The sequence below is a fragment of the Lethenteron reissneri genome, chromosome 12 (assembly GCF_015708825.2).
Source record: "Lethenteron reissneri isolate LAM-NWPU_2019-01 chromosome 12, ASM1570882v1, whole genome shotgun sequence".
NCBI classification, from domain to species: domain Eukaryota; kingdom Metazoa; phylum Chordata; class Hyperoartia; order Petromyzontiformes; family Petromyzontidae; genus Lethenteron; species Lethenteron reissneri.
The window spans coordinates 13,558,372-13,578,677 of NC_083790.1; the positions used below are offsets into that span (position 1 = coordinate 13,558,372).

General features: G+C 51.5%; 1 protein-coding gene across 1 annotated transcript in view; it reads left to right on the forward strand.

Annotated features, from left to right (window-relative positions):
- Positions 1-373: 373 nt before the first annotated feature.
- Positions 374-20,306, forward strand: part of LOC133341677 (Fanconi anemia group A protein-like) — a 107,241-nt gene continuing 87,308 nt past the window's right edge. Inside the window, exons 1-7 of the mRNA XM_061550268.1 lie at positions 374-445; positions 1,718-1,854; positions 3,596-3,677; positions 4,125-4,315; positions 8,780-8,875; positions 16,591-16,667; positions 18,539-18,651. Coding sequence (XP_061406252.1) covers positions 1,741-1,854; positions 3,596-3,677; positions 4,125-4,315; positions 8,780-8,875; positions 16,591-16,667; positions 18,539-18,651 — 673 coding nt within the window. The 5' untranslated portion in view covers positions 374-445; positions 1,718-1,740. The remainder of the gene's footprint in view (positions 446-1,717; positions 1,855-3,595; positions 3,678-4,124; positions 4,316-8,779; positions 8,876-16,590; positions 16,668-18,538; positions 18,652-20,306) is intronic.

Consider the following 20,306-nt stretch of genomic DNA (forward strand, 5'->3'; position numbering starts at 1 on the left):
TCATTATACCTGATGATGATTGCTTGTGTTGCAATCGAAACGTCGTATGTTATTATTTAATTTATTATTTTTTCTTTATACGTGACTTTACCGGAAAAACCAAAGAATAATTGCTGCTGCTGCTGCTGCTCTGTGAGGCCGCCGCTCAGGGAGCGAGGGGCTCCGGGCGAGGGGGAGGGGCTCCGGGTGAGGGGGAGGGGCTCCGGGCGAGGGGGAGGGGCTCCGGGCGAGGGGGAGGGGCTCCGGGCGAGGGGGAGGGGCTCCGGGCGAGGGGGAGGGGCTCCGGGTGAGGGGGAGGGGCTCCGGGCGAGGGGGAGGGGCTCCGGGCGAGGGGGAGGGGCTCCGGGCGAGGGGGAGGGGCTCCGGGCGAGGGGGAGGGGCTCCGAGCTCGCCGCAATTTTCCCGCGCGTTTTTTGGAAGCGACGCGCGGTACACAGCACTCACTGTACGTATAGTCACTCGTGACGGCACCCACTGTACGTACAGTCACTCGTGACGGCACCCACTGTACGTACAGTCACTCGTGACAGCACCCACTGTACGTACAGTCACTCTCGTGACAGCACTCACTGTACGTACATTCACTCTCGTGACAGCACCTACTGTACGTACAGTCACTCGTGACGGCACCCACTGTACGTACAGTCACTCGTGACGGCACTCACTGTACGTACAGTCACTCGTGACGGCACCCACTGTACGTACAGTCACTCGTGACGGCACCCACTGTACCTACAGTCACTCGTGACGGCACCCACTGTACGTACAGTCACTCGTGACGGCACCCACTGTACGTAAGTCACTCGTGACGGCACCCACTGTACGTACAGTCACTCGTGACGGCACCCACTGTACGTACAGTCACTCGTGACGGCACCCACTGTACGTACAGTCACTCGTGACGGCACCCACTGTACGTACAGTCACTCGTGACGGCACCCACTGTACGTAAGTCACTCGTGACGGCACCCACTGTACGTACAGTCACTCGTGACGGCACCCACTGTACGTACAGTCACTCGTGACGGCACCCACTGTACGTACAGTCACTCGTGACGGCACCCACTGTACGTACAGTCACTCGTGACGGCACCCACTGTACGTGCGGTCACTTGTGATAGCACTGTACTCGTGACGTCACTTATTTTGACATTTCGGGATTGTGCCGACTTGAGATGTAGCGCACGGGGACGCGGTACCCAATATACTGTTTACTGCATCATCAGTATAAATAATATACTGATGATGCTGTATACAAAGTATTGTTATTGTGCTTTAGAGGCTATGTTGGTTGCAAACTTAGCACGGTTGGCTACGTGTGGTGCGAAACAAGTTATAAACACATGATTTCTTCGCTTTGATGAGTGAAGGTGACACTGGGTGAGACCGAATCTGCGTTGGGTGGCCAGCTGCTTGGGGTCTCTTCGGGTGACAGGAGTTCACTTGTGCCCAGATCTCGCAGCGGAGTTGTGAACTTTATTGCGATTTGCAACCCAGTTCTGATGTCCCTTGGGTTGACCGAAAAAAAACCAACATCTGTTATTGGTTTACAGTGGAAAAGTTGGCAAACCCAAATTAATTGTCTGCATAACGGTCGCCGATGTATGTCTTGGCAGCACGCCACGCACAAGTTGTATCTGAGACAAACCCCAGGGCGCCAGTGGAGATGACAATTGTGGTAATTTGCAAGCTGCTGGTGTCTGCGCTGACGGTGCAGGGAGGCTGGCGACGATCCTGGGCATGAAGGCGGTGCACGGGAAGGGGTTGGGGTCGCCTATGGACGCTGAACAACTGAGGAGGAGCGTGCGGCAGCTGGTGACCAGCCACGTGGAGGTTGACCTCCTGTTTAAGGAGGTGAGCGAGCGCCCTTGTGTTCACTTTGCGAGATCTTCCCCCACTCAGCCCAGACGCACAGCCCTTTGACCTCCCATATTAGCCAAATCTCTGCCCCCCCTCCTCATGTTCCACCCCTCATGTTTGTACAGTATTAATAAAAAAACAGCTAACTCCATAAAATGTCAACCTGACCAAGCTGCAGCGTGTGTACAATTCTCTGGCACGTGTCATGGCTTGGTACCGCGAGATCTGACCGTGTCTGCCCAGTGCTTGCCGAGCTGAGTTGCCTTCCGGTTGCCAAACGAATAAGTTATGAGGCCGCGCTCATTACACGCAAGGCGCTTGCCACAAATGAACCACAATACCTTTACTGATCTCGTCAAGGAGCATACACCATCATCACACGAACTCCGCTCATCCTCGCAGCGGATTTTTGGCTAGCCATTGAACAAAGACGGTCACTGCATCGCGTGCTTTCAGATGCGCTTCTTTGGCCGTCTGGAACGCGCTTCCTTACGATATTATGAAGCCACTGGGCGCTATGCACTTTTACATCCAGGTTGAAAACTAATTTATTTAAAACTGCTTTTTGTGTTAAGTTTGACCTTTCCCCGCGCACCTCCGATTAGCATGGTTGGCTACGTATGGTGCGAAATAAGTTTACAAACATACACACATACATACAACGGTGAGTTATCTGAATAAGAGTGTGCACGTCCTGTAACGGTGGGCCGTGTTTATTGCTGGAATGTATCATTGTGCCGGAAATGTGAATAAAGAAAATATTTAAAAAAATAGCGCACATGCATCTGTGGCACCATTCTGCATCTGTGGCACCATTCTGCATCTGTGGCACCATTCTGCATCTGTCGTTCGCGTTCCCAGCACCCTGTTCCACCTCTCTCCTCTCCACGTCCTCCGGTGTCTTACATTGTGATCCTCACCCTTTACGTTTGCTGCGTCCGAGTTCACCGAGAGCCTTGTGTGCACGGTTGCAAGTATAATTATAATGGTAACAACAATCATGCCATTTTATTTACCCTATAAAGTCTTACAGAGGATGAAGACTTTTTCTCAGGTGGGCCCTGTATTGCATTTTTTGGTCAGTTACATTAATTAGTATTTAGTTTTGTGTGGGAGGAAAGCAGATTTTATTTGATTACAACACTTTGTCACTTTTCTCCTGCATGAAAGGATCCGCTTACTGTGGTGGTCATGGGAATTTTTTTTAACATACTTTACCACGCTGGTCCTTGGTGGTTGGTGAAAGGGTTGAGAGTGTTTGAGGGGATAGGTGCATCAGGACTTGTGTATGTCACTTGCCAATGCTGTTAGTCATGCACGGGAATTGGATTCGGGATGCTGAGTTCTTATCAGTGCCCTAACCGATGTGTCTCCACTCCACCTTGAAACCATAGTACCCATAGAAAAACGGCTGTGCGTATGAGGTAATAGATAACGTTAGAAGATTAAGGAATGTATTGTTCAACTGCTATTGACTGGCCACCGCTGTGGAAAGGGTCTCTTTTTCGAATGGTGAATTGGTGTTCTAGCGGGTGGTGAACCAGCACCACTGAAATCCTGAGTTTGAAACTGGGTGTCAGCCGCACACGATTAAACTAGGTTCTGAAGTGAAGTTAGTTGATCTCTGCCTGGTTACAAATGACTGCAACAAAAATCTTGCTGGGCTTAGCACAGCTTTACATTGCCTAAATGCACTTGAAAAATATTACGTTTTCTTGTTTTTTGTTGTGTCAAGATTGCAGACCTTGGTTTAGGCAATGACATTTTGGGCACGGATCCTGGACATTTGAAGGCCCCTGCGGTCATCGGCTGTGCAGGTACAGTTGTCCACAGTGCAAACCCAGGGGTCTCAGTGTCATCTAGAGGTGAACAACTCAAAGATCAGGAGGCAACTGTGGCCAACACACTGCACCCATTGCTTTCCGTTCACCAGATCTCGCAACCGTTGCACGGTGAACATCCGAGCTCAAAGGTCTGCTCTTGTAGTCTCCCAACATCTGCCTTTAGGTTGTCCCTTTGGTTACTGGGCTCGAGGTACCACACCGATGCCAGTCTCGGTAACCTGCCGCCCTCTATCCTGCACACACCCATCACAACTACTTCTTTATGATCACATATGCAACGTTTTTCCATGATCTGCTCTAATATATGTGTTGAATTGAGGATGGTTAGAATAATTTGGGGTTTGGGGGTGGGGAAAGAGATCATGGCAGTGGTGAGTGACACGCGCAGTTTTGTATTAATCAGTGAAGCATCACCTCTAGTTTCAGGGATGCAGGAGATCGTTCAGGAGCAAGTAGCAGCCACAGGTCTCTGTGGTGATGTCCTGGCCGCAAAGCTCCTGGCTGCCGAAGTGCTGAGCATTCTGGGAGTGCGCAAGCCCACACGGAGCGACACGACCCACACCCCACAAGACCACACCAAGTGTCAGGCGCTGCTGGAGCCCGAGCAGAGAGTGAGCGTCCACTCATCACTCACTCGCATTCAACAGCTTGCACACAGTCAATAACTCGCACACTTTGTCAAACTGACACTCATTAGCTCACTCACTCGCACGCAACTCATTCATACACTCATACACTCATTCATTCACAAACGGACTTATTTAACAACTTTCTCACACTCACACTAATTCATCTCGTCCCCTTTGCGGGGTACTGTATTTAAATGCACATACGGTAAGTGTTTATACAATGTGGGACGATTCAACAACAAAGGGAAGCAGTGTTAAATTCCTAACTAAGAAGAAATATTGTACTTCACATCTAATACTGTAATAAATATTGTATATTCTTTGGTTCTTTCGGTTAAGTCACGTCTAAAGATAAAATAATAAATTAAAATAAAAGCATATTACGACGTTTCGATTGCAACACAAGCAATCATCATCAGGCAAAAAAAGAAGAAATAGCAACAAAAAATCTAACTAGAAAACTATAGACAGACATACAAGCAGACAGACATCACGCGGACACACAGAGAGAGGACACATATCGGCACAAAGAGAGGGGTCGTTTCTGTGACGGTCCCTTAAATATAGAGAGGGGGGCAGGGACGGAGAGAGGGAGGGGGCAGAGAAAATTAGCATATCAATGAGTGGCAAAGTGCTGCTGCTACTCTAGTAAGATGACGACGTGGCACGGCACGCAAGCTTGCAAATTAGGAGAAAGGCACACTAAAATTAAATAACCTCGCAAAATATCGAAATGTGATGTAATACAACACAGAGAGTCGGTCAACACACAATTAACGCATAGCCTGGTTGATTACGTATCTCAAAGATTGCTAAGTTAGAGTTTAAGTGTGAAACTTCCAAAGAGAGGACACAAGGAGAGAGAACAAATAGCCAGAGAGAGAAAAAAGAAAATCTTAAAACTTCCCCGTAGAAGTGGTTTTCTCTCTGGCTATTTGTTCTCTCTCCTTGTGTCCTCTCTTTGGAAGTTTCACACTTAAACTCTAACTTAGCAATCTTTGAGATACGTAATCAACCAGGCTATGCGTTAATTGTGTGTTGACCGACTCTCTGTGTTGTATTACATCACATTTCGATATTTTGCGAGGTTATTTAATTTTAGTGTGCCTTTCTCCTAATTTGCAAGCTTGCGTGCCGTGCCACGTCGTCATCTTACTAGAGTAGCAGCAGCACTTTGCCACTCATTGATATGCTAATTTTCTCTGCCCCCTCCCTCTCTCCGTCCCTGCCCCCCTCTCTATATTTAAGGGACCGTCACAGAAACGACCCCTCTCTTTGTGCCGATATGTGTCCTCTCTCTGTGTGTCCGCGTGATGTCTGTCTGCTTGTATGTCTGTCTATAGTTTTCTAGTTAGATTTTTTGTTGCTATTTCTTCTTTTTTTGCCTGATGATGATTGCTTGTGTTGCAATCGAAACTTCGTAATATGCTTTTATTTTAATTTATTATTTTATCTTTAGACGTGACTTAACCGAAAGAACCAAAGAATAATTCCTGCAGTCACGAAAGCTCCATAATTAAAATATTGTATAGTAAATAAAACACAAAATAAGGTAACATGAATAGAAAAAAAAAATGTTTTATTTTCACTTACCTTGAATCCTGGGCACGCACGCGCACACACAGATACACCAATGACAAAGATCCCCCATGAAGCCTTCACATGCTGTTATGGCAAGTGCTGTTAGCGAGCTGTGCCGGCACGGTATGGCACACGAGGGAGTGGGTGGCCAGCACCATGCTAGGCAGCCTTTGACTCCCCAGTGGCGATGTTTACACTGCATTAGGTACCCATTTGAGGCTGATTTGACCTCGGGTAGGCCCAGGACCGATTCAGATAATCGTCACTGGTCTTTGTCGTGAGTGGGAATTGAACTCTGGTCGCCGGGTTGGTAGTACAGCATGGTAACCATTGAACTACCGCTCCTACACACACACACACACACGTGGGGGCACGCACAAGCGTACACGCACACACTTAAACACACAACAACAACAATCCCTATTCACCACTCACCACTAAGTGGTGGTGACGTCACCATGGCGCTTGTGCCAGGCCATGTGCACTTTAAGGCCACGTGAAGTGTCTAATGCCTGCTGGCAGGTCACAGGACAGATCCAGGTGCCATGGGTTGACTGACTGAGATGATTGGCAGATGCACCACACACACACAAACCCTTCCCATGCAAGGCTGACTTGTTACATCTCGTGCAGAATCGCTCTGCTGAACAATATCTTTTTGCGGTTCAGTTTGCAAGTACGAGTTTGCATTTTAAGTCGATCTTAACAAAACATCTCATGGAACCTGGTTCGTAAATGTAGGTGTTTGTAAGCCGAGGACTGCCTGTAGTCACACTCACCAACTCATTCATATGAAAACAAAGATCCTCCATATAGCCTTAACAGACTGTTGGGTGTAAGTGCATTACACCCACTCGCTCACGCACTTGCTTCTTCAACAACTTGCACTCATACACTCACTGAACCAATCACTGAACCAAACACTCTTACTCACTCGTCATTATGAAGACTGGACTCAGCTTTTCTGATGCCCCTGCATCAGAAAAGCTGTGTTCACAGTTAGCCCTGCGTCAGACAAGCTGTGTTCACAGTTAGCCCTGCATCAGACAAGCTGTGTTCACAGTTAGCCCTGCGTCAGACAAGCTGTGTTCACAGTTAGCCCTGCGTCAGACAAGCTGTGTTCACAGTTAGCCCTGCGTCAGACAAGCCGTGTTCACAGTTAGCCCTGCGTCAGACAAGCTGTGTTCACAGTTAGCCCTGCGTCAGACAAGCTGTGTTCACAGTTAGCCCTGCGTCAGACAAGCTGTGTTCACAGTTAGCCCTGCATCAGACAAGCTGTGTTCACAGTTAGCCCTGCGTCAGACAAGCTGTGTTCACAGTTAGCCCTGCGTCAGACAAGCTGTGTTCACAGTTAGCCCTGCATCAGACAAGCTGTGTTCACAGTTAGCTCTGCGTCAGACAAGCTGTGTTCACAGTTAGCCCTGCATCAGACAAGCTGTGTTCACAGTTAGCCCTGCGTCAGACAAGCTGTGTTCACAGTTAGCCCTGCGTCAGACAAGCTGTGTTCACAGTTAGCCCTGCGTCAGACAAGCTGTGTTCACAGTTAGCCCTGCATCAGACAAGCCGTGTTCACAGTTAGCCCTGCATCAGACAAGCTGTGTTCACAGTTAGCCCTGCGTCAGACAAGCTGTGTTCACAGTTAGCCCTGCATCAGACAAGCTGTGTTCACAGTTAGCCCTGCATCAGACAAGCCGTGTTCACAGTTAGCCCTGCGTCAGACAAGCCGTGTTCACAGTTAGCCCTGCATCAGACAAGCTGTCTTCACAGTTAGCCCTGCATCAGACAAGCTGTGTTCACAGTTAGCCCTGCGTCAGACAAGCTGTGTTCACAGTTAGCCCTGCGTCAGACAAGCTGTGTTCACAGTTAGCCCTGCATCAGACAAGCTGTGTTCACAGTTAGCCCTGCATCAGACAAGCTGTGTTCACAGTTAGCCCTGCATCAGACAAGCTGTGTTCACAGTTAGCCCTGCATCAGACAAGCCGTGTTCACAGTTAGCCCTGCATCAGACAAGCCGTGTTCACAGTTAGCCCTGCATCAGACAAGCCGTGTTCACAGTTAGCCCTGCATCAGACAAGCTGTGTTCACAGTTAGCTCTGCGTCAGACAAGCTGTGTTCACAGTTAGCCCTGCATCAGACAAGCTGTGTTCACAGTTAGCCCTGCATCAGACAAGCTGTGTTCACAGTTAGCCCTGCATCAGACAAGCCGTGTTCACAGTTAGCCCTGCATCAGACAAACTGTGTTCACAGTTAGTTCTGCATCAGACAAGCTGCCTTCACAGTTAGCCCTGCATCAGACAAGCCGTGTTCACAGTTAGCCCTGCATCAGACAAGCTGTGTTCACAGTTAGCCCTGCATCAGACAAGCTGTCTTCACAGTTAGCCCTGCATCAGACAAACTGTGTTCACAGTTAGCCCTGCATCAGACAAGCTGTGTTCACAGTTAGCCCTGCATCAGACAAGCTGTCTTCACAGTTAGCCCTGCATCAGACAAGCTGTGTTCACAGTTAGCCCTGCATCAGACAAGCTGTCTTCACAGTTAGCCCTGCATCAGACAAGCTGTGTTCACAGTTAGCCCTGCATCAGACAAGCTGTGTTCACAGTTAGCCCTGCATCAGACAAGCCGTGTTCACAGTTAGCCCTGCATCAGACAAGCCGTGTTCACAGTTAGCCCTGCATCAGACAAGCCGTGTTGACAGTTAGCCCTGCATCAGACAAGCCGTGTTCACAGTTAGCCCTGCATCAGACAAGCCGTGTTCACAGTTAGCCCTGCATCAGACAAGCTGTCTTCACAGTTAGCCCTGCGTTGGGGTGGATGGGGTCCGTAGTCGCCGCTGCAATGGCTCGTGCTGTTCACCGCTGTCCGCAGACGAGGCTTGTGGCGGTGCTGGGCGCGTGCTCACAGCTGCTGACGAGCACGGGGCTCAGCCGGCCTCACTTCCTGCATCAGCTGCAGCAGCAACAGGTGAGCAGCACTGTGGTAACTCCCCCCCGGCCCCCCACCACTGTGCCGAGTGACCTCATGCACGCAGGGGTAGCTGTTCCTGGGGGTGCCCTTTTCAAATGTTTGAAATGGGATGTGAAGTAAAACGCCTGGGATACAGGAGGTCGTGGGTTTGATCCCAACCCTAAAGCCTGTTGTATGTTCGGAATTTGCGTGTCTCTCACTGTGGTCGCGTGGATTTTTCTCTGGGTCCTCCGATTTTCCCTCCACTTTTAGAATCAACATCACGTTTTTATAGTATTTGGCTGCTGTTCATTTCCACATGGTGATAAGCCACTTCGTTGAGCTATCATCTGTGGCCAGGATGCTTCTGAAAAGGAGCTATATAGCTCAGTGGGTCTTACCTGCTAAAATTTAAATAGTGTAGGGATGTTGGAGAGAGGGCCGTTATGCATGGCAGCCTATGGGAAAGAAACACAGTGGGCGGAGCTACGTGTGTGCACAGGGAGATGCCCTCTGCGACGTCCGAGCCAGACACCCTGGGGGGGGGCTGGTTCGGCGTTACGATCCCCCGGGGCCCCACCCCTCAAGGAGGGTTGGGTATAAAAAGGGGTCGTTATATGGGCTTAGTTAGTTATGTTATAGTTAAGCTAAGAAGTCGGAAGACGTCGTAGCTAGAGCCCTGGACTCCCCCTGATCGCCGCCCTTATCAGGGCCCCACGGGATCAGGCTCGAGCCAGTGGCGTGGTCCCGTGAACCAGAGCCAGTGCTCTGGGACTCCGGGTACCGAGCCCGATTACCAGTGTCGGGCCAGACAGCCTCCCCTAGCTCTTAGTGGAGGACTCAGGGGATAGGCTATGGATAGCTAGGGGTATTCCCTGAGTTATACGGGTGAGGGGGCCGCTACCCCCTCTAGGGCTGTCCTGTACTGGCAACTTGTTAAATAAATATACGTGTGCCTCAACTCCGTTGTCAAGCGTCCTCGACGGGTACTTCATCTGGCGTCAGAAGTGGTAAAAATGGAAACGCGCCATACAGCTCGGACCAGGGTACCACAAGAGGAGGACGCCGCGGAGATCGCCGAGCCCGAGACAGAGCAACAAGATGGGGTGCAGCCGGAGCCTGGCGCCTTCTCACCGGGACGTCAGCATGGAGAGGGGCCGCAGCCAGATGCACTACGACTGGCTCACGAACGGCTGGCGGAGCTACTTTATGCCGCTGCCGCCACACTGGAAGGCATTACGCGGTTGGGGGCTGGTGGTCCACCGCAGGGCGAGGAGAACCGGCGGCCGGAGCACTTTCCCGCCATTTCAGCGACTTCAAAATTTGAATTTCCCGCCATGGACGCCGCGGCTGTTCGGGGCGTGGCCAGCTTAGACATCGGCTCCGACATCGCCGTCGCCGGGGCTGCAGCGTCATCGCAGCCGAAGGATGCGTCATCGCTGCCGCGACAGGCGATGCCATCGGCCAGTCGCGCCGAGGCACCGCCAAAGGGAGGTGAAAGCAACCTGCGGGAGTCCACATCGACCGCTGCGCTTCACCAAAGACTGCCCCCGCTGAAAGAATTCATCGGTGCGGAGGGGGACTGGGGCGGCTTCCGGCGACGCTTCCTCGCCCATCAGGAGATGGCGCGGTGGTCCGACGAGGAGGCCCTTTGCGCGCTGCCGGCGCTCCTCGATGGGGACGCGCTCGCCGCACTCACGTCGGCACCAAAAGAGAAGCGGGCTACACTACCAATGGCGCTACAGCTGCTGGCCGGGGTCTATGGACCTTCAGCCGAATGCCGTCAGCAGTTCTACGATCGCAGGCGGGGTGAAAAAGAGTCGCCTCTGGCTTTCCGGACAAGTCTTCTGGCGCTGGCAAAAACAGCCTTTCCCCGCATGGACGACGACGGCGTGGACGCAATGGTCGCGGAGAAGATCCTCCTCTTGGCGGACGACCTCGACATCGTCGTCATCGCACAAGGGGATGCAGAAATGACCTCCCTCCAGGCTGCGCGACTCCTCCACGCCAACCTTCTGCAGCAGCGGCGAAAGGCAAACAGGGCATCGGCTGGGCGTGCGGTGGCTGCAGCCACCCTTCCGTCAGAAGAGCTTTATGCCGTCGACCATCGACGGCAACAGACGACGGGGGCGCGGCCGGGTCGGGACGGGTCGAGGCGTTTCGACCGTCCATCGTCTCCATCGGCGCTCCCGCGGTGCTTCAACTGCGGCATCCGGGGCCATGTCGCCTCGGGGTGCCGTTCTCCTCGACAGCGGGGGACGACGCCTCGACAGGACGCCGGCCCTCCTCTGCCTCCTCCCAAGCTCCAGCACCATGATCCGGCGAGTCGCGGCACCTCACATGTTTGGCCAACGCACCCACCTGTCGCACACTCTCGCACCGTAACGAACGGGGGGCCGGTGGGGCGCTGCGATGGACCGGCGCGGATCACTGCGGGGACTCAAATCGAGCCCGAGCGGTGGTCCGTGTTGGCCCATCGCGTGGTGGCCGCGGCGTCGGGATCGTCGGCCGTGGTCGGTTACATCGATGGGGTGGAGGTACGCATCATAGTCGATACAGGGGCATCGGCGACAATTATTTCGGAACTAATTTACAATATTCTACCGGTGCAGAGCCGTCCTTTGCTACCGGTTAATGTCCCTTTCTATGCCGCTAACGGGGGCTCTCTCGGCATCGTGGGACAGATTCGAGCGCAAATTTCTATCGGGGACATCAAATTGTCGGGGCCGATTTTTGTCTCCTCCTCACTGGCAGTTCCGTGCCTGCTGGGGACGGACTTCTTGGGCAGGATGCCAATTCGTATTTTGATCGACCAAGGATGCATTGAGCTTCCGTCGGGGCGACGTATGGCGTTCCTGCCTTCCCCTGTAGCGACTCGGACGGCGTTCGCGACGGTACCGGCGTTCGTCGTAAAAACAGTGCGTGTGCCGCCGGGGGCACAAATGCTGGTACCTCTTAAACTTCGTAGGCCCTTCGCTAAGGGTGTTGGGGATCAGGGTGTTGTACTGGGGCCGTCTAGGGCCGGGGTTAATGGGCCTCATTTAATTCCGGCCCAGACCATCGTAAGGGGGGACGAGGACCCCTTCATCGCGGTCCTCAATGTCGGGTCGCAGACAGTAGTGGTTCCCCAAGGGACTGTGCTCGCTCACGCGACGCCGGTGCCCTGCGAGGAACCTGCCGTGAACCACATTGACACTGCTGCTCGGACGCACCCGCATTCGGACGGCGATGAAGGGTGGCTCGACGCGCTTTGTGCGGGATCGACGAACCTGTCCAATTTAGAGCGCCAACGGCTTAGATCACTGCTAAAGGAATTTTCCGACGTTTTCAGTCGGAATAAATACGATTTGGGTTGTACTCACCTGCTGCGTCACCATATTGACACGGGTGACAGCGCGCCTATTCGCCAAAATCCTTTTCGGTTGAGTCCCGCCGAAAAGGACCATGTCAAATCGGCTGTCGATGACATGTTAGCCGCCGACATTATCTCTCCCTCTACCAGCCCTTGGGGAGCACCGATTGTCCTGGTTAAGAAACAGGATGGCTCGTTGCGGTTTTGCGTAGATTTCCGTCGCCTTAATAAGGTTTCGGTTGCCGACGCATACCCGCTCCCACGGATGGACGAATCGCTGGACGCCTTGGCGGGAGCGCGATTCTTCTCCACACTAGATTTACTTTCGGGATTCTGGCAGCTTCCTCTGGACGATGATTCGAAGCCTAAAACCGCTTTCCGTACACCGCACGGCCTGTTCCAATTCAACCGGTTACCGATGGGCTTACACTCAGCGCCGGCAACCTTCCAGCGGTTGATGGAATTGGTTTTGGCTGGATTGCAATGGGAATCGTGCCTGATTTATTTGGATGACGTAATTGTTTTTGGAAGAACCTTTGACGAACATCTCCAGAGGCTGCGGGCGGTTTTCCAAAGGATGCGGGCTGCTAATTTGAAATTTAAGCCCCAAAAATGCTATTTGTTTCGCGAGTCAGTGCGTTATTTGGGGCACATCGTGGGGCGCTCGGGTATTGCTACCGATCCCGCCAAAACGCAGTGTGTCAGCTCCTGGCCAATTCCGACCTCGGTGGGGGAGGTGAGGAGTTTTATTGGCTTCGCTTCATATTACCGACGGTTCGTCGCTAATTTTGCTACAATTGCCAAACCCCTACATGCTTTGACATCAAAAGGGGTTCGGTTCCACTGGGGTCGGGATGAGGAAGTAGCTTTCTGCTCCCTTCGGGATGCATTGGTGAAGGCTCCTCCTTTGACTTACCCCGATTTTTCGAGGCCGTTTTTGCTCGACACCGACGCGAGCAACACAGGTATCGGAGGCGTGCTTTCCCAGGTGGTTGATGGCGTGGAACGGGTGGTTGCGTACGGCAGTCGGGTGTTGTCTCCAGCGGAGCAAAAATATTGTGTCACCCGTAGAGAACTGTTGGCAATTGTTTTCTTCATCCAACAGTACCGCCCATATCTGTACGGTCAGCATTTCACTGTCCGTACGGATCATGCGGCACTGCAGTACGCCCTGAAGGTTCAACAGCCATCGGGACAATTGTCCCGATGGCTGGAGGTCCTCCAGGATTTCGATTTTGACACCACCTATCGTAAGGGCATTCGCCACACAAATGCGGACGCTCTGTCGCGCATGCCAACCACCTCCGAATGCGCATGCCTCCTGGGGTCGGGGCGTTGCAAGCCAGCTGGGGACATGACGGTTCCAGTCCTGGCGGCCGCCGCCGATGTTGACACATCGCTCCCCGATGAGATCGGGAAACAGGGAAGGGATTCCCTGCTTGGGTTGCCTGTGATTGAGTGGGGACGCCTCCAGATGGAGGACGCCTCCCTCCTCGCGCTGCGTCGTCGCGCCAGGGAGAGGGGGTGTGGGACGGGTGATGCCGACAATTGGGAAATACACGCGGGCTTGCTCATGCATTGGGACGGTAAATCCCACCGTCACCGGCTGGTAGTTCCTGCGGGGTTACGGGGTAAGGTGGTGTGGGCTGCTCATGAGCGCCTCCTCCACCTGGGTACCCAAAAGACCCTCGCCTCGCTCCAGCTGGATTTTTTTTGGCCGGGCATGACACGGGATGTCACGGATCTGCTGGCAGCATGCCCCCGGTGTGCGCAACGCAAACCACCAGCTCGGGAGTCGAACCCGCCGTTGCAGTCCATCACAGTCTCCAGGGTGAACGAACTCGTAGCGTTGGATATCCTGGGGCCGTTTCCCGCCACCCCTAGGGGCAATAGATATTTGCTAACAGGGGTCGAATACTTCACACGCTGGCCTATGGCCTGGCCCCTGGCAAATCAGTCGGCAGCAGCCATCGTGGACGCCTTTGTCCAAGGCTACGTCATGGACAAAGGTGCTCCGGAGCGGCTGCTGACCGACCAGGGTAAAAATTTTTCCGGGAACCTCCTCAAACAAGTCTGTGATCTCCTAGGTACAAAGAAGATTCGTACCTCTCCCTATCACCCACAAACTGACGGGATGGTCGAGCGTCTGCATCGTACCATCACGTCTATGTTGTCGCACCTGGTTTCGGAGTCACAGACCAATTGGGACTTGCAAATTCAAGGGGTCCTGGCAGCATATCGATTGGCCCCCCATGCTGCCACGGGATTTTCACCCTTCTTTCTCATGTATGGTCGCGAACATGACCCACCTGTTCGGGCACAGCTGCAGATCCCCGCGCCTCTAGGTAAAATAAAATTGGACGAGCACGTTAAATTTAACCTTCAAAAGCTAACTGAGGCGCGGGATGCTGCCATGCTCAATTCCCGCATGCGCCAAAAGGCGAATGAGCGCCTCAGACTCGCGCGCGCGCACGTGCTGCAGTGGAAGCCAGGGGACAGGGCATGGCTGCACTGTCCCCAGGTACCGCTTGCGACCTCCTCGAAACTGGTACGGCCATGGCGGGGCCCCGTCGAGGTGGTCGAGGTTTTGCGACCGCAGTGCGTTCGTATCAAGTGGGGGAGGCGCCGGTGGTTCGTTCACCCCTCTAGACTAAAACCCTTCGTTGCGGTGCGGGACTCTGCTCCACACGCGCAGGGCCAAGCATGTGAGGGGTCGACCGACCCGGAGGGTCCGCCTCTGTTGATCTCACCTGACGTCTTGCCGGTTGCCCCGCCCCCAGGTTCTCCCGGAATGACGGGCTCGCGCACATCCCTCACGGGGGATGCCGAGGGTCCCGCCACTCCAATTGCGGACTCGCCTCGGATGGGACAGCGGCCACCGAATGGTCCGCCATCTGAGGTTGGCCCTTGTGACGGGCCTGCGGCAAGGACGCGCGCTAAAATGCGCAGACTCTTATAAAAACACTGGAACGCGAACAAGAAGTGAAAACGAAACGAAAATAAGAAGAAAATTTATTTTTTTATTTTTTTTGCGTTTTCTGGTACACTTTCGTGTGCTATTGTTACTGGACGCTGCGTTCGTGTGGCGCTCTTGGCGCGTTGTTGTATTATGGCTGTGTGTGTGTGTGCGTCTTGTGTGCGTGTTGTGCGTGCGCTGAGGGTTCCGGGAAATGTACATATCTTGCCTCTACGGATTTCGTATTTATTCGGGGGGGGGGGCGCGTCGGTTTGTTCTCCCTTTAGGGGCATTGTTAGTGTTGTTGTTCAATTCTCGTTCTGTTAAATGAAAAAAATGGGGCACACACGGGGGGAGTCAAGGGGTAAAGATTCATTTGTTGAAATTGTTGCAGCCGGGACGGCTGCGAGCTATGCGGGGGGGAGTGATGTAGGGATGTTGGAGAGAGGGCCGTTATGCATGGCAGCCTATGGGAAAGAAACACAGTGGGCGGAGCTACGTGTGTGCACAGGGAGATGCCCTCTGCGACGTCCGAGCCAGACACCCTGGGGGGGGGCTGGTTCGGCGTTACGATCCCCCGGGGCCCCACCCCTCAAGGAGGGTTGGGTATAAAAAGGGGTCGTTATATGGGCTTAGTTAGTTATGTTATAGTTAAGCTAAGAAGTCGGAAGACGTCGTAGCTAGAGCCCTGGACTCCCCCTGATCGCCGCCCTTATCAGGGCCCCACGGGATCAGGCTCGAGCCAGTGGCGTGGTCCCGTGAACCAGAGCCAGTGCTCTGGGACTCCGGGTACCGAGCCCGATTACCAGTGTCGGGCCAGACAGCCTCCCCTAGCTCTTAGTGGAGGACTCAGGGGATAGGCTATGGATAGCTAGGGGTATTCCCTGAGTTATACGGGTGAGGGGGCCGCTACCCCCTCTAGGGCTGTCCTGTACTGGCAACTTGTTAAATAAATATACGTGTGCCTCAACTCCGTTGTCAAGCGTCCTCGACGGGTACTTCAATAGTATAGTAGTAGTATAGTTAGATGTCCCAGCTTATAGGAGGGCGCTTTGATAAAAAAATAAATCGTGATCATCATTCCATACCTGTGGGGAGTGGTAGTATTTTGGTGACGCGCTGGACCCGGCGGCCCGAATTTGAATCCCAATCAAAGCCAACATTATTGTCGAATGTCTGAATTGGTAATGGGCCTCCTCTAGGTTGACTCGGCCTTCTATGAGTACCTGGTGCGGTGTGTAAACATCACCACTGGGGAGACGAGGGGAGACGAAGGCAGCCGGGCGTGGAGTTGGCCACCCAACCCTGGTGTGCCATGCCGGCCTTCATCGGTACTACTCGCGAACAGCACTTGCCCCAACAGTTTGTTGCAGGCTATATGGGGGATCTTTGTTTTGTGCGTGTCTTTCTGTACGTGGTGCCCAGCTGGGGTGTGTGCCACTGGAGCTGCTGTGGCGTCTTCACGTAGCGGACGTCGTCCCCCTGCACCACTCCCTGGCCAGGTGGAGCGACTCCCCCCACACTGTATCCAACCCTCTGACTTCAGCATCCAATTTGGGATCATCGGTGCAATAATGCCCTGTCCTCGGCTCTGTTGTCAGCTTGAAGGTTTCCTCATTTTTAAGGAATCACGAGGGCGGGATAAAAAACACGCGACTCTTTGTGTTTTTGCGGTTTTGCACCGATCTCATTCTCATTGCCGGTAATTGGTGTAATGCAACCCCACCAGCTCGTGTGAGAGGGCCTCATTTCCGTTAAGAAGCATCAGTTTAATCAGCTGTTTATTATATTTATTGATTGCCAGTAGAGTGACCTTTGCTTTTATTCCCTCATACCCAGTAAGAGGGAAATTGCCAGCATGCCATTGGCCCTGTTAGCCAAAATCACCCATCAACGTTGATTTTTTTGGGTTGGGTCACGTAACCGTCTGGCCAAATTGCTACCTTAAAACCCTTTACCGCCCGACAGTCAAATAAAGTTGTTGTATGTCAAAAGCGTTTAACGCACCGATTATTCATTCAGCTCACCATAAGTGAGTTGACTAGTTGAACCATGCAAAGACAAGGGGGGGATTCCCAAGTGATTTAAGTTTTTATCGAGAAAAAGAAAGTTGGGTTTCTTGTAGTGACCAAGCACTTCTTGTTTCCATCCTTTGTCCCCTTTCATGTTGCAATGGGGTTCTCATCATATGCAAGAAAGTGCTAGGATTTGAATTGTGGTCATCTATAGCTGACGAGTAGCCGTGATGATCAAGGCACGATCCACCAACTCCACCTCCATGGTGGTGTGGCAGTGTCGTGTGCCGCCACCCGGCTTGGTATTTTGGTGCAGTGTAACACGAACACTCGTGCCTCACGCCAGGACGTGCCTGGGTTTGGTTCCTGACTAGGGCGCCTTTCTGAGTGGAGTTTGTATGTTGCATGGATGTCCTCCAGTCATCAGTTTCCTCCCATTGCTACAATAAACATACAATATAACCGTTATTGGCCAAACATCACAATGCTTTCAAGGGTTACTCGCAGATTTGCTCGGTTAGGATTGCACATAGCAACATCGTCCCCTGGACTGCGAAAACCTGGCAGGACATTCCTCAAAGAGAATATTACGACTCACTCGAGGCTTTCCTGGGTAAACGAATGAAAAATAAAATGAACGTGTACTTTTGAGCGGTGCTAATGAGGGTGCACGCACGTGTGTGTGTACGCGTGCGTGTGTCGAACCAGCTGGGGAGCAGTGGTGTCGCGGTTAGCCATGCTGTGCTGTGAGCCCAGCGACCCGAGTTTGATTCCCGCTCCCGGGCAACACCAGTGACGATTCTAGATTTGAAGCTTTCGTGACTGCAAGGATTCATACTCTTAGGTTTTTTCGGTAAAGTCACGTAGGTAAAAATAAATAATGAATAATAAAAATAACAGAAATAATAATAGAAATAAAATTATAAATCACGACGTTTCGGAGGCAACACAAGTCTCCGTCATCAGGTGGGACCGTCACAGCTAGATTTACTGTATCAAGTGAGGCAAAATTCCAAGAGACAAGCTCTTAAATACAAGTTAAGGGGGGAGGAGGGAGGGGGTTATTTGAATGTGGTAGCCAATGAATGGAACGTGTTGGGGGGGTGGGCGGGGCTGAAAGAGAAACGATTATCTGAACTGGTCCTTTGGTCTACTCCTAGGTGGACTTGGCCTCAAAAGAGTACCCAGTGCGATGTGTAAACATCGCCACTAGGGAGACAAAGGCAGATGGGCGCGGTGTTGGTCACCCACCCCCTCGTGCGCCATGCCACCCTTCATAGGTGCTGCTCGCTAACAGCACTTGTCCCAACAGTTTGTTAAAGGCTATACAGGGGATCTTTGTCTTTGTTTGGAGCCAGCTGGAGCGACGATGCAGCAGCCGTAGTGCGGAGCTGCGTGGCCTCCTCGCTGCTGGAGCTGCTGAGCGTCGTGCCCGGCGGCACTGAGAGCCCTCGGCGCGAGACGCTGCAAGGTGCGGACCCTTGGAGCGATGACGCGAGATTGCTTCCCCCTGATGATACGTTCCCCCTGTCTGCTACCTTAACAAACTCCCATAACGATCACTGCCAATTTATTTTGACGTTTTTTTCACTTGCCTTTACTTTTTAATAAGTAATTTGTCCAAAGTAATTTGTCTCAAGCAGCATTGGTTATACAGAATGTATTTGTTTGCTCTTCTTCTTGGTTCTTTCGGTAAAGTCACGTAGAAGGGAAGTAATAAAATAATAAAAATAAAACATAATAAAATAATTCTCACGACGTTTCGGCATACTATTAACATTCCCTCCCTTTATTAATGCTACCCCCTACCCCCTCCCTTTGATGCTTCTAATCCTGCATAATGCATGGGCATAATATGACTTTGAAACCCCCCCCCCGCCCACCTACGCATTTCCCATGAATATGCTAAATTCCTCTTGATATGCACATTCTTTTGTTAAGGCGCTCTTCTTCCACCTCCAACCCAGCTTATATTTAAGCTCCAAGCTTGGCAGTGTCTCATTCTTCACCTGAAGACGGCTGCTTGCGTTGTAGCCGAAACGTCGTGAGAATTATTTTATTATGTTTTATTTTTATTATTTTATTACTTCCCTTCTACGTGACTTTACCGAAAGAACCAAGAAGATGAATCCCTGCAGTCACGAAAGCTTTAAATCGAAATTGTTTGATCTTGTTTAACATTTACAATTCGAGTACGACGTTTTGCCGGTAATTACTCTGCAATGCACCAGTGTGCTGAAGTCGTTACTAATTAATTTTACAGGTATTAGTAGAGGTTGTCATGTAAACAGAAACCTGTATTATGGATGATATTGTTCGTGAAAGCCTACGTGTTCAACTAGTTACTAATTAGCACGTTCTGTTTACGTGACAACCCTTACTAATTGACTGTCAGGTGGTGGCAGATTTAACAACATGTTTATACTTAAGCCATCTAGCAAAACAAACCTTAATGATCTGTATTTGTTTTATTTTGTGAAACACCTTGCTTACAAACAGCACTGCTTAATAGCAGTGTAAGAGAAAACAACAGAAGTTTATGAATATTTAAGTTGGAGTCTTCATTGCTGTTATCACAATATTGACCAAATCAGACCGAAGAAGCTGCCAGGCGTTTTCCTGGTCGCTTTAAACGCAACCATTTCCTGTATCAACTAACACAGTGGCTTTATATTCTGAATCGTGTCACTAAGTACTTGGTTGTCAAAAGTGTGGATGGCTTTTCATGTCTTGTTGGCGAGGTTGAAGGCTCAAACACCAGAAGCTTCGTTGCATGAATCCAAAGATTAAAATCTGGTTTCAAATTCAACAATTGAATATCTAAAAATGTCGACTTTGTCCCCTACTGGCATCTGTAGCTGTTCCTTTCCTGTATTTGCTGTCACTTTCAAATAATGCTGTAAATTGTCCAACTGCTCCCCATGAGCTCATGTTTATGTTCTCCTTTGGTCAGTCTTCCATGCCGTAATGTGAGAAAAGTTTATTTTAAATTGCTGCTAAATGGTGAAAACATAGCAAACAAATTCATTGTATATATCCCTGTCCATCAGTTGTGGAAACCTGGATCTGAATGATTGGTAATAGCCTCCATGCAGACCACCTGATATTGTGAAACTTTCCCAGCTT